The sequence below is a fragment of the Chiloscyllium plagiosum genome, chromosome 20, assembly GCF_004010195.1.
Source record: "Chiloscyllium plagiosum isolate BGI_BamShark_2017 chromosome 20, ASM401019v2, whole genome shotgun sequence".
Lineage (NCBI taxonomy): Eukaryota > Metazoa > Chordata > Chondrichthyes > Orectolobiformes > Hemiscylliidae > Chiloscyllium > Chiloscyllium plagiosum.
The window spans coordinates 29,477,481-29,490,342 of record NC_057729.1 but is presented as its reverse complement, the minus strand read 5'-3'; the positions used below and the strand labels follow the sequence as shown (position 1 = coordinate 29,490,342).

Genomic DNA, 12,862 nt, shown 5'->3' with positions numbered 1-12,862 from the left:
AGGAATCCTCCAACCACAAGGGATGAACTCGGGTTTCACCAGTTTCCTCATTTCCCCTCCCCCCACCTTGTCTCAGTCAAATCCATCGAATTCAGCACCGCCTTCCTAACCTGCAATCTTCTTCCCGACCTCTCCGCCCCCACCCCAGTCTGACCTATCACCCTCACCTTGACCTCTTTCCACCTATCACATTTCCGACGCCCCTCCCCCAAGTCCCTCCTCCCTATCTTTTATCTTAGCCTGCTGGACCAACTTTCCTCATTCCTGAAGAAGGGCTAATTCCCGAAACGTCGATTCTCCTGTTCCCTAGATGCTGCCTGACCTGCTGCGCTTTTCCAGCAACACATTTCCATCTCTTACTCTATTCATGCCTACTGCAGATGTAGCTAAGTTTTGGCCTAATTAATCAATTATGTAGTTCCAGCATTGCTTTTCTGCTTTTATTTCTTATACCATGGCTAATGGAGGGAAGGATTCCATATGTTGTCTTAACCATGTTATTGCTTGACCTGCTATTTCCAAGATGTTTCTCTTACTCTGTACCATGTTATATTTTCTCAATAAGTATATATTCCTTTGACTTGTTTGACCTTCCAGTATGCATCATCTCACGTAGGCTTGAATGTCATTTGCCACTCTCTGCGTGCCCGATCCATCCATTAATATTCTCCTTACTAGCAACTGTGCCGTCAGTTTTTAATATTGTCTTCAAACTTCTTGATCATACTTTTACATCTAGGTCTAAATCATTAAGATATACCACAACATGAAAGGGAATTGGTACTAAGCCCTACAGAACTCAATTGGAAGCAACCTTTTTATTACATAAAACCTCATCAGCAATTCTTTCTTTTGTGTAACTGAGCCAACCTCGTATTCAGCTTGTTACATACCCCCGACACCATGGACTTTCACTTTTTAATCAGTTTGCCACATAGGATCTTGCCAAAAGCCTTACTAAAATCCATGTAGACCACATCAATATCTTATCAATTCTCCTTATTACTTTCTCAGAAAATTGAACCAAGTTCATCAGACATGATCTTCCCTAAATAAATTCATGCTAATTATGCTTGATTAATCTGTGTCTTTCCAACTGGCATTTTACCCTGTCTCTTTACATTGTTTCCAATAATTTCTTCTCATTTGTGCTTAGGCTGATTATATACAACATGCTCACCAACTGCCACTCCCAGGTAACACCCCCTCAATGCTTACCTTCCAAAGACTGAGAGCAATTTGGAAGCAGCAGCAATTTGCACCTTTAAATTAGGAGGCGAAGGCTGTTAATGAATCGAGAGTCAAGATTAGAGTGGCGCTGGAAAAGCACAGCAGGTCAGGTAGCATTCAAGGAGCAGGTCGAAACATCAACTTTCCTGCTCCTCGGATGCTGCCTGACCTGCTGTGCTCTTCCAGCACCACTCTAACCTTGACTCTGATGTCCAGCATCTACAGTACTCACTTTTGCCTCCTTGATAATGAATCCAGTCAGATGTAATAGAGCACTCTCAAGGAAAGCTTATTATGCATGGAATCAAAAGTGATCTGTAGTTCAACAGATTTTACAATATTTAAGAACAAATAATGTTTCTAAAACACCAATGCAAACACTACCTTCCAACTGACCCAATACCTACAGTAAGTGTCAAATAATTGATGAAATAAAGCAATAATGAGTAACTTGTGTCTTCTATATTAATAGTAAGGAAGAAGATTAATTTAACATTACAAACCAAATGTGATGCTGCTATACAAACTCAATTCCTTCCAGAATGATTGATTCTGCTGGGGCTGTGTCTAGCATGTATTCACCAGCATACATTTGGCATTTTTGATGTAGCCCACTCATATTTATCCGTTCTTATCAGTAATTCAAAATGTGAAAATTACTATGACTTTCCTCCACATTTGATGATTCAGTTATATATTCAGTAGCCAATGCAGCAAAAGGTGCAGCTTCCCCATGTCAAAGCACAGCTGTTTTCATTGAATATTTGTGCCACACTTTCAGTTTGCACAAGTCAACTATACCCAGAGTTGGAAAAGTACTAAGTGATTTTTCAGTCCTTCTCGATTTTTCTGTGTGTTGCTCTACTGGGGAAATCTTTTCACGCAGAGGGTGATGCGTGAATGGAATGAACTGCCAGAGGAAGTGGTGTAGGTGGGAATAATTACAATATTCTGAAAGGCATCTGAATGGGTCTATGAGTAGAAGGTGTTTAGAGGGATATAGGGCAAAAGCTGGCAAATGGGACAAGGTCAGAATGGGATATCTGGATGGCACAAATGCGTTCACTGACTCTCTGAAGGAAGTGAATGTACAACTGTCGAATTTGGAGATAGTACAAAAATAGGTGAGAAGGCAAGAGGTGAGAATGACACAGGGAGTCGACAGAGCGCTTTAAAAACAAGTTCAGTGAAAATAGCATGGGTTTTGTTTCTGTAACATTTGGGAAATTACTATTTTTCTTCCTGTCTGATTTTAAAAACTGAAAGCCTATGTTTTATTGAGATATGTACATCTTATACTTGTTAAATTTGTTTGTTGATTCATCTGCTTTTGTTTTGGGCCCTATTCCTAGTTAATTGATCAGTTCTGCTCTACTATATGTTTCACATTAGACACATAAACAGGTAGGGAATAGAGGGATACAGACTGTGTGCCAGCACATGGTCAGTGCAACATGGTGGGCCGAAGGACCTTTTCCTCTGCTGTACTGTTCAGCATAATAAATAAGTGAATGGATAAAATCTTGGCAGATGACATATAATTTGGGAAAATGCAAAGTTTCATACTTTGGCAGGAAGAATAGAGGAGCTGGATCTTATTTAAATTGAGAAAAACTGCAGAAGGCTGTAGCACAAAGGGATTTGGGGTCCTCGTGCATAAATCACACAAATTTAGCATATATGTTCAGGTAATAGAAAAGGCGAAGAGAATGTTGGCCTTCAAATGAGAATAAGTATAAAAATAGGGAAGATTTACTAAAATTATACAAGGCATTAGTTACACCCACCTAGCACACTGAAAAGCATTTGTCCCTCTTAACTAAGGAAACGTGTTGGAGGCAGTCCAGAGAAGGTTCACAGGGCTGATCCTGATTACGCAGGGATTTTCATATTAGGAGAGGCTGAGTAAACTGGACCCATGTTCATTTGAGTTTAAAAGGATGAAAGGCAACCTTATTGAAACAGATGAGATTTTTAGTGGGCTTTACAGGCTAGATGTTTCTCCTTATGGGAGAGTCTCGTGCCAGGGGACATAATCTGAGATTGAAGGGTTTCCCAGTTAAGAAGAGATGAAAAGGAATGTCTTCCCTCAGAGAATAGTGAATCTGTGGAATTCTTTACCACAGGATTGTAGGGACTGGGTTGTTAAGTACATTCTATTTATAATCTGTAAAGGGGATCAAGGATTAACGTGAAAAGGCAGGAAAGTGGAATTGATTATAAATTAGCCATGACCTAATTGAATAATGGAGAAGACTCCAAGAGTGAAATGGCTTGTCCCTACTCCTATGTCTTCTGGTCCATCCATAAGTTTTCACAGGTTTAAACTAAAATAAACTTTGCTATACTCTGTTGGAAAAGTAGGGTTTTGAAGGTGTTGTCTGAGGATCTCAGGTGAATTTCTGAAGTGTATCTTGTAGATAGTACACACTGCAGTTACTGATATCAGTGGTGGAGGGAGTGAATATAATGCCAATCAAGTGGACTGCTTTGTCTTGGATGGTGTCAAGTTTCTTGATTTTTGTTGAAGCAGTACCTATCCAGGCAGGTGGGGAATATTCCATCACACTCTTGATATGTGCCTTGAGATGATAGATAGGCATTGGGGAGTCAGGAGGACACTATGACCTGCTCTCATAGCCACTGTGTTTATGTGGTGAGTCCAGTTGAGTTTCCGATCAATGGTAGCTCCCAGGATGTTGATAGTGGGAATTCAGTAATAGTAACTCCATTGAATGTCAAGGAATGGTGTTTAGATTGTCTCTTATTGGTGATGGCCATAGCTTGGCATTTGTGTGGTGCGAATGTGACTTGTCAATTGTCAGCCCAAGCCTCGATATTGTCCAGATCTTGTTACATTTGAAAATGGACTGCCTCCAGATTTGAGGAGTCATGAATGGTGCTGAGCATTAAGCAATCATCGGCACTTCCCCACTTCTGACCCAATCATGGAGGGAAGGTCATGGATAAAGCAGTTAATGATAATTGGGCCTAGCACACTACCCTGAGGAGATGTCCTGGAGTTGAGAAGACTGACCTCCAACAACCATCTACAGATGTGTGAGGCTTTATTTCAATCAATGCAGAATTTTTCTCTGATATCTATTGATTCCAATTTTGCTCGGACTCCTTGATGCCACATTCAATGTGGCTTTGATGTTAAGAGCTGTCACTCTCACCTCTAGAATTCGCTCTTTTGTCCATGTTTGAACCCAAAGCTGTAATAAGGTCAGGAACTAAGTAGCTCTGGCAGAAACCAAACTGGAAGTCACTGAGCAGGTTATTGTTGAGCAAGTGCTTCTTGATAGCATTGTTGACGACACTATCATTTTACTGATAATCAAATAATTGACCAGGTTGGATACTTTCTACTTTTTGTGTGCAGGACTTACCTGGGCAATTTTCCACATTGTCGGATAGATGCTAGTGTTTTTACTGTACTAAAAGAGCTTGGCTTAAGGAGCGGCAGGTTCTGCAACACTTCAGTCCTTTTGCTTGAATGTTGTAAGGGCCTGTAGCCTTTGTACTGCCTTCAACCATTTCTTGATATCATGTGGAGTGAATCAAATTGACTGAAGACTGGCATCGTTAATGGTGGGGACCACTGGAAGAGGCCGAGATGGATCATCCATGCAGCACTTCTGGCTGAAGATTGTTGCAAACACTTCAGCCTTTTCTTTTGCACTGATGTGCTTGCTGTTCCGTCATTAAGGTTGGGGATATTTGAGGAGCCTCCTTCTCCTCCAGTGAGTTGTTTAATTGTCCACTACCATTCATGACCAGAAATGGCAGGACTGCAGAGCTTAGATCTCATCTATTGATTGTGGGATCAAATTGAAAATGTCGTAGTCAAGATCAATCCTATAGATTTCTCAGCATCACACCTTGATTGTTTTGACCCTGCAAATCTCATTAAAACATTGCCTCCTTCATAAGGGATTGAAATTCTTCACTTATGAAGATTTAACCTCAGCTTCCTCAAACACCACTTCAATACATACTGCCTCAATGATTGCTATGTCCCAATTGTTCAATCTCTTCTCCTCACACTGCATTCTCCAATTCCGGAGACTACTCGCAAGTGATTAATGACCAGCACAATTTTAGCTTTTCACTAAACAACTAACTTCACTGAACTGGTGTTACCCTTGAATTACCCTGAGCTGTCAGACCCTGCCTTCTCAGACATTTCCAGCTGAGCTGACAACTTCTGAGACTGAAACCCATTGTTCTGGCCAGGCTGTGGTGCAGCATCTAAACACAGGCATAGTCAATACAGCAGCTCAGCTACATTGGGATAATTCCAGTTCTGTAACTGCTCTTAGCACAATCATGTTGCCTACGAGCCTTTCTTTGTCCCGAGTGAACTGCAACAGCACTTACTTTTCCTGACCCACTATCTCTGGCTAAAACTCATTAACCCTTGAAGTGATTTGGGTGGCAACAAGCCCAGCCTCTATTAGCAGGCAGAATCAAACATAACCAGCAGTGGAACATGCTGTACTTAAATAGTTTAATCTGCAAGCTTACACAGGACAAATGGATATAAAAAAATTAATGACTAAGTACATAATCATTTACAAGGCACCCTTCACAACCAATAATATATTATCTTCTGACCCTTGAATGCATGCTGCTGTCTTGTTAATAGGTGTATTAATGGTGAGATCAAAATTGTGACCTTCAACTAGTATTTTTATTGTGTAAAGAATTTCCTGTTTCTTTATGAATCCCTATACATTCTTTTACAAATTATACATTCATTAGATGCAGATCTGTACAGTATTAGCCATTGTCCATGACTGACCATAAGCATCCTCCTATGTTTAGAAAAAAAGAGACACAAGTCGTTACGATATAGATTGGGGCCCATCAACTTAAAGGTGGTGATTAGCCATTATCAGAAGTTAAACTTTTGATAGCCTCAACTCTGATGGTGAAAATGTGAATGAAGATTTGTTGTGACTGTATTAGGCAAATTCTATTATTTTTTGAGATTTTGACTAATATTTTGGGGATTCTAATCTGAAGTTTTATTCTTAAATGTTGCATTTGCTTAGTTCAATCATTCCTTTCTCTTTCACCATCCCTGAGCAAATAGTAGATCTGAGTGCGATCTGCTTAAGGAATTGGATAAGACTGTAAGTGTGGCCATGTATAACTCTAGGTTTGGACTCCCCTACCATGGGAAAAAGTCCTTGGGTATTCACCCTATCCATGCCCCTCATGATTTTTTAAACCTCTATAAGATCACCTCCCAAAATCCAGGGAAAACAGCTCCAGCCGATTCAGCCTGTCCCTATAGCTCAAACCTTTCAACACTGGCAAAAATCTTGTAAATCTTTTCTGAACCCTTTCAAGTTTAACAACATCTTTGCTATAGCAGGGAGACCAGAAATGAATGCCGTATTCTACTAGTGGCCTCACCCAGGTCTTGTACAGCCGCAACATGACATCCCAATTCCTGAAGAAGGGCTCATGCCCGAAACGTCGATTCTCTTGCTCCTTGGATGCTGCCTGACCTGCTGCGCTTTTCCAGCAACACATTTTCAGCTCTGATCTCCAGCATCTGCAGTCCCCACATTCCCATCCCAATTTCTATACCCAGTGCACAGATTAATGAAGTCAAGTGTGCCAAACACCACCTTCACCACCCTGTCTACCTGTGACTCCACTTTCAAGGAACTGTCCATCTGTCACTCTTCAGCCCATTGGCCAATTAGATCAAGGTCCCATTGTACTCTAGGATAATCTTCTTCACTGTCCACTAAACTACCAATTTTGGTGTCATCTGCAAACTTAATAACCATACCTCCCATGTCCACATCCAAATCATTTATATAAATGGCAAAAAGCAGTGGACTGAGCACTGAACCTTGTGGCACACTGCTGGTCACATGCCTCCAGTCTGAAAAACACCATCCACCACCACCCTCTGTCTCCTATCTTCAAGCCAATTTTGTATCCAATTAGTTAGCTCCCCCTGGATTCCGTGTGATCAAACCTTGCTAACCAGTCTGCCATGCGGAACCTTGTGGAAAGCTTTGCCAGTCAATATAGACAATGCTTATTGCTCTGCGTTCATCAATCTTCTTTGCCACTTCTTCAAAAAACTCAATCAAGTTAGTGAGAGATGATTTCCCAATTACAAAACCATGTTGACTCTCCCTAATCAGTTCTTGTCTTTCGAAATGCATGTCAATTCTGTCTTTCAGAATCCAGTCCTACAGCTTCCCCATCACTGATGTCAGGCTCATCATTCTATTGTTTCCTGGCTTTTTCTTACCACCTTTCTTAAATAGTGACACCACATTAGCCACCCTTCAGTCTTCCGGCATCTCACCTGGCTGTTGATGATCCAAATACCTCACTCAGGGGACCAGCAATCTCTTCCCTGGCTTTCCTCAAAGTTATGGGATACACCTGATCAGGTCCTGGGGATTTATCCACATTTATGCATTTTAAGACCTCTAGCACCTCCTTTTCTGTAATATGGACACTTATAGAGTCATAGAGTCATAGAGATGTACAGCATGGAAACAGACCCTTCGGTCCAACCTGTCCATGCCAACCAGATATCCCAACCCAATCTAGTCCCTCCTGCCAGCACCTGGCCCATAATCCCTCCAAACCCTTCCTATTCATATACCCATTCAAATGCCTCTTAAATGTTGCAATTACTGTTTATCTCCCCAGGTTCTCTAGCCTCCATGCCCTCCTCCGCAGTAAATACTGATGCGAAATACTTGTTTAGTATCTCACCCTTCTTCTGTGGTTCCACACAAAGATGGCCTTGTTAATCTTTACAGGCTGTTATTCTCTCCCGAATTACTCTTTTACCCTTAATGTATTTGTGCAATTTCTTTGGATTCTCTTTAACCCTATTTACCAAAGCTATCTTCTCTCACCTTTTTTTCCCGTCTGATTTTCCTCCTGATTATCCTCCAACTGTCCTTACCCTGATCAAAAGTTTTGTCATCGTTCTTGGTGTAATTTTCTATAGCTTGTTATCTGTAATTTTGCGAAGCACCCTGTGACATTTTATGATGTTAACAGCTCTATAAATGATAATCAGGTGATTACGAACCTTACAATTCCAATTATGTCTGCAATTATGACTTTAAGACTCCTGTGCTTTACCATTTTAATTTACTATAATCACCACAGAACTTAAATGGAACTTCTATGTGTTTGTTTTGAGAAATAAAATGGGAGAGGGCAAAGAATTGGTGATTGCTGTGAAAATTTTCAGTTGTGTTTTGCCAGTGGAAGATGTTTATGATGCTTTTCTCTGACTAGTTTTGTTTCCTTATTCAGATTTCTGGGTTCTACTAGTTTCTCCTGTTTTCATTTCAGACATAATTTACCCCTGCTAGCTTAGCTTTACACATGCCCTTCATCATGTTTTTAGTTAGTATGTCATTATTATGGTTATTATTTGTCATGTGATAGAAATATCATCACAACAATCTTATCATTTGTCCTTTAAACCATTTTAAGATAAATGTAACTTTATCTCTCTTTTTTAATATCTTCCCTCACCCCCCTCCACTTTGCACTGATCTGCTTAAACGTTGCTCAATTTTTTTTCTGGTCTCATTAAATCAACAATGCTCTGGACATATGCCTGCTCAGTGCTTAAGGTATCCAACACTGAGATTTGTTTTTACATTTTCCTTCCAGAATTTAGGTTGTTGAGTCACACTTTAAGATAAACTAAGGAAAGGTATGACATAGACATCCAAATTTCAGTACAATTTCTACAGAATGCTAATAATGCTATATGCGAAGCAGAGTTGCATACATGTTGTACTGAATTAAGTTGTGTTAAGTCAGCAGGAGACAGTAACAAAGAAACTCAGAAAGGAAGAAGGAAATACAATTTTGTATTCTGTTTCCTAAAATTTTTTGAAGTTGGAATTGCAATTCCACAAAGAGGACACTCAAAATTATGGATAAGGGGGGACAATAATACATTAAGATATTTGAGTGATCTTCCTTGTAATGGTGTGGAAATAATTAGACAGCTTAGAGTAATTGAATGATGCTGTAGGTAACATACTGTACAGGCATTTTACCTCTGGGATTTGAGTTCAAATGCAACATAGCCTGGTGAAATGAGTATCTCTGTTGTTAATGAACCAGAAGTGGAATGAGTCAGAATGGCCTCAGTCCAGTTTCTCATGGCATGAGTCCTGAAACTTCATGTAACTTGTCAAAGTATCTCAGAGACAACTGGGAATGAGTGTTGTTGGAAGGAAGTGCCAAAGTGTGGCATTGCCTAAATGCATTGAGCGCAGAAACAAATCAACTCACCATGGGGTCTACTCAAGGATATTTGGGATTTATTTATTTTTCACTGCATGGTTGTCAAGCAAAGTAACGTCACTTTCCAGTCATATATTGATGTTATATATCAACTCTTGACTATTCTGCCACCACCAATATAACCACCTGAGATTAGAGCTAGGACATGCCGGTGCAGAGTAGATGAAGCTTTTCTGCAGCATCTGGTGTCCCATTTCCGAACGGAATGTGGTTAATGTTTCTGGATTCTTGAAATGGAACATTTTCCAGCTCGTGGCATTATGAACATTCCTTACCACGAGAAAAAGCCATCTGTCAGTGAGATGGAAGGAGATAGATGGACTTTTGTCAGGTGTATGGAATGTTCTGCCTTGTAGTTTATAGGGAAACACATTGAAGAATATGTGAAACATGCCAAAGTGTAGATTGCCATAAATGTTTGGGTTTTTTTGTGGAATGTCTGCCTGAACGCTCTAGCGCTTGACCATCCTGGTCTCAAAAATCTCTTGAGGGGACCCTGCCTGTCAAAATGGATCCATCTGGTTGTGCCTGGCGCAGTTGTCGATATAGAAAGTGTCTGTCTTTACATAATTCTGTAAGGTGGTATGATTTGTAGGCAAAATTGGACCGAATGGTGTTGCCTGTTTTATAACACATGCTCCTGTTTGCTGCTAATCTCGGTTCTTTGCTGATAACAGATCAGATTACAGTATGTTTTCAATTAGCGACAATCTGTTCAACTCCCAGATACAAAACAGACCGAGAGAGGGCAGAATCCGGGAAAGGTGAAGTTGAATGTTGGGGACTCTGCTTGGAAGTGTCATGATTGAGCAACCGGTTCAGCAGTCTGTGAGATTGACCGCAGGAGGCTAGGATTCCAGGGCTCCTGGGTCTGGCCAGGGCCAGCAGGTGCAGACAGCACGGAGTTTAGGCAGGCGGCCAACTTGAAAGAAGATTTCTTTCAAATATGGAAAGTCTTCAGAACAGCGTGAAAAAGAAAGCGACTGAAAGGCATTACAAGGCTGAAGTACTAATTACAGGCGAGCAATTAAGGTAAAGAGACAGCGTGTTATCCGGAGCGTTGTATTACTATGCTATTATTATCTGTGGATAATCCCAACGCATTTTTTTTATATAAGCTTGGAAAACGTGTAACCATCAAGTTAAATTTGCAACGATTTGCGAATCTGATAGTGGTTGGCTTTCTGATGCATGTTATCCTTCCCTTTGAGACCCGATTTTAAAAAAAACTGTTTCCCATAAAAACAATGACCCATAGGTCGATTTCCCGTTGTTTGAAAACGTCTTTTAAGTTTATGTTAAAAGAAACAGCGTACTGTTTATTTATTTCTGTAACTGGATGCACTGAAATGCAGCAGGAAAAGTAGCACGCTTTGCTTAGAGATACGACTTCCATTATACACTTGCTTCTAATCACAGCACTCCCAATTTCCTCCCACTAAAATGATTACCATGTACCTATCATTAGCTGAGCGAAGAGGCGAGTCAATTTTTGCATCCTAAAAATATGGTCGTAGGCATTTAGAACGGTCTGGTAGATTGGATTCATGGTGTCTTGGAAAAATACGAGAATGTCTAAGTACAGTATTATTAGTTATGAATCTTGTGTCAGAGGCTTCATTGTAATTACAGTGAACTAGATGTCTCTTATACAGAATGGCACTTACACTAACCCTATGAGTTTTTATAATACTATTTTGACGGGAGAAAGTGCAGCCCTTGTCATCATGCTATAATTTCCCACCAGCGAGATTGATCAACAAAGGCTTTGCTCATGGTAAGTCTGAAGGCTCCCAAATACTGTTCTTGGTTCCTTCCTATTCCTCTTCTACATTTTGTTTCTGTCCAGCTATACCACTACACACAATCTTGACAGAGTTTCTAATTTGTCACACTACTTATCCACCTAGTGTTGGATGAACAGAAATTTTACTCCAGCTAAATATTGGGAACTCTGTTGCCCAATTGCTCATGCCATCCCTCTGTATCAATGTTTTGAAACTGAACCAGATCATTTTCAATTTCTGTGGACAATTTTAATCGAAGAGGAATTTATCATCACATATATACTTGATTACCTATGTCTAACCTGTGACATTGTCCAACCTTGCCTTTGCTCTAACCAGGAAGCACATTCCCATTCCATTGTGTTTTTGTGTGTGACTATAGAACATAGAACATTACAGTGCACTACAGGCGGGCCTTGATGTTGCGTTGCCCTGTGGTTCAGAACTCACCTGGCTGACCTCCCATTACCTATATTCCACAGACCTGAGCTTGACAAAAACTCTGCTTGTATCCAGGACCTGTTTACAAATTGCCCATGTGCTTGCAGACCTACATTTTAAAATTCTCAATTTTGTTTTCAAATCCATCGATTGAAGCATCCTTCTCTATTTCCATAACCTCCTCCAGCTCTCTAGCCTCCTGAGATTTCTATGCTTGTCCATCTCAGGCTTCTTGCCTATCTCTGTTGCAATCATTCTACCATTTGAACTGGCTTCAGTTACCACACCTATGAGTTCTGGAATCTTCTTCTTATACTTCATAGCTTCTCCTTCTTGACCACAGCTCTGAAATCTACCTTTGATCAAGCTTTCAATCATCTTTCTTAATATCTCCAATTCAATTCAAGGGTGGTATGGTGGATCGGTGGTTAGCATTACTGCCTCACAGCACCAGGGACTTGGGTTTGATTCTTTCCTCGGGCCACTGCCTGTGTGGAGTTTGCATGCTCTCCTTGTGTCTGCATGGGTTTCCTCTGGGTGCTCCAATTTCCTCCCACAGTCCAAAGATGTGCAGATCAGGTGAATTGGCCATGCTAAAGTGCCCATAGTATTCAGGGATGTGTAGATTAGGTGTATTAATCAGGGATAAGTATAGGGGAATTGGTCTGGGTGGGTTACTCTGCGGGGGAGGGGGGGTTGGGCTAAACGACCTGTTTTCGCTCTGTAGGGAATCTAATCTACAACGTCAAATTTCCTTTTATAATGCTCCTGCAAAAAACCTTATAACATTTTACTGCATCAAAAGTGCAATATTAATATGTGGTCTTATAAATGCCAAAATATTAAACTTAAGTGTGATTTATTCTTCTGCTGTCATGGTACAGCAGGAGATAACCATTAAAACATGGAATAATTACTGCAACTGGACATATACTGATAGCAGATAAAGCGGGTGCAGTGGTAGTCTGGCGCACTGACCTCTACACCGCTGAAGCCAAACGCAAACTCGAGGACACCTCTTCCTACCGCCCCCTCGACCATGACCCCACCCCCCCCCCCCCAACCCCCCCCTCCCC

At 40.8% G+C, this 12,862-nt stretch overlaps 1 protein-coding gene across 6 annotated transcripts in view; it reads left to right on the top strand.

Moving 5' to 3' along the window:
- Nucleotides 1–12,862, top strand: part of LOC122560122 (DEP domain-containing mTOR-interacting protein-like) — a 101,894-nt gene that overhangs the window by 13,314 nt on the left and 75,718 nt on the right. For 4 of the 6 annotated variants that reach the window (XM_043710379.1, XM_043710382.1, XM_043710386.1 and 1 more), the window contains exon 1: nucleotides 10,309–10,590. The exons of 1 other annotated variant lie outside the window; for it this stretch is intronic. In XM_043710379.1, the coding sequence (XP_043566314.1) occupies nucleotides 10,505–10,590 (86 nt within the window). In that variant the 5' untranslated portion in view covers nucleotides 10,309–10,504. Of the gene's footprint in view, nucleotides 1–10,308; nucleotides 10,591–12,862 lie in introns of those variants that run through there. One more of the 6 variants, XM_043710380.1, reaches the window with a different exon arrangement.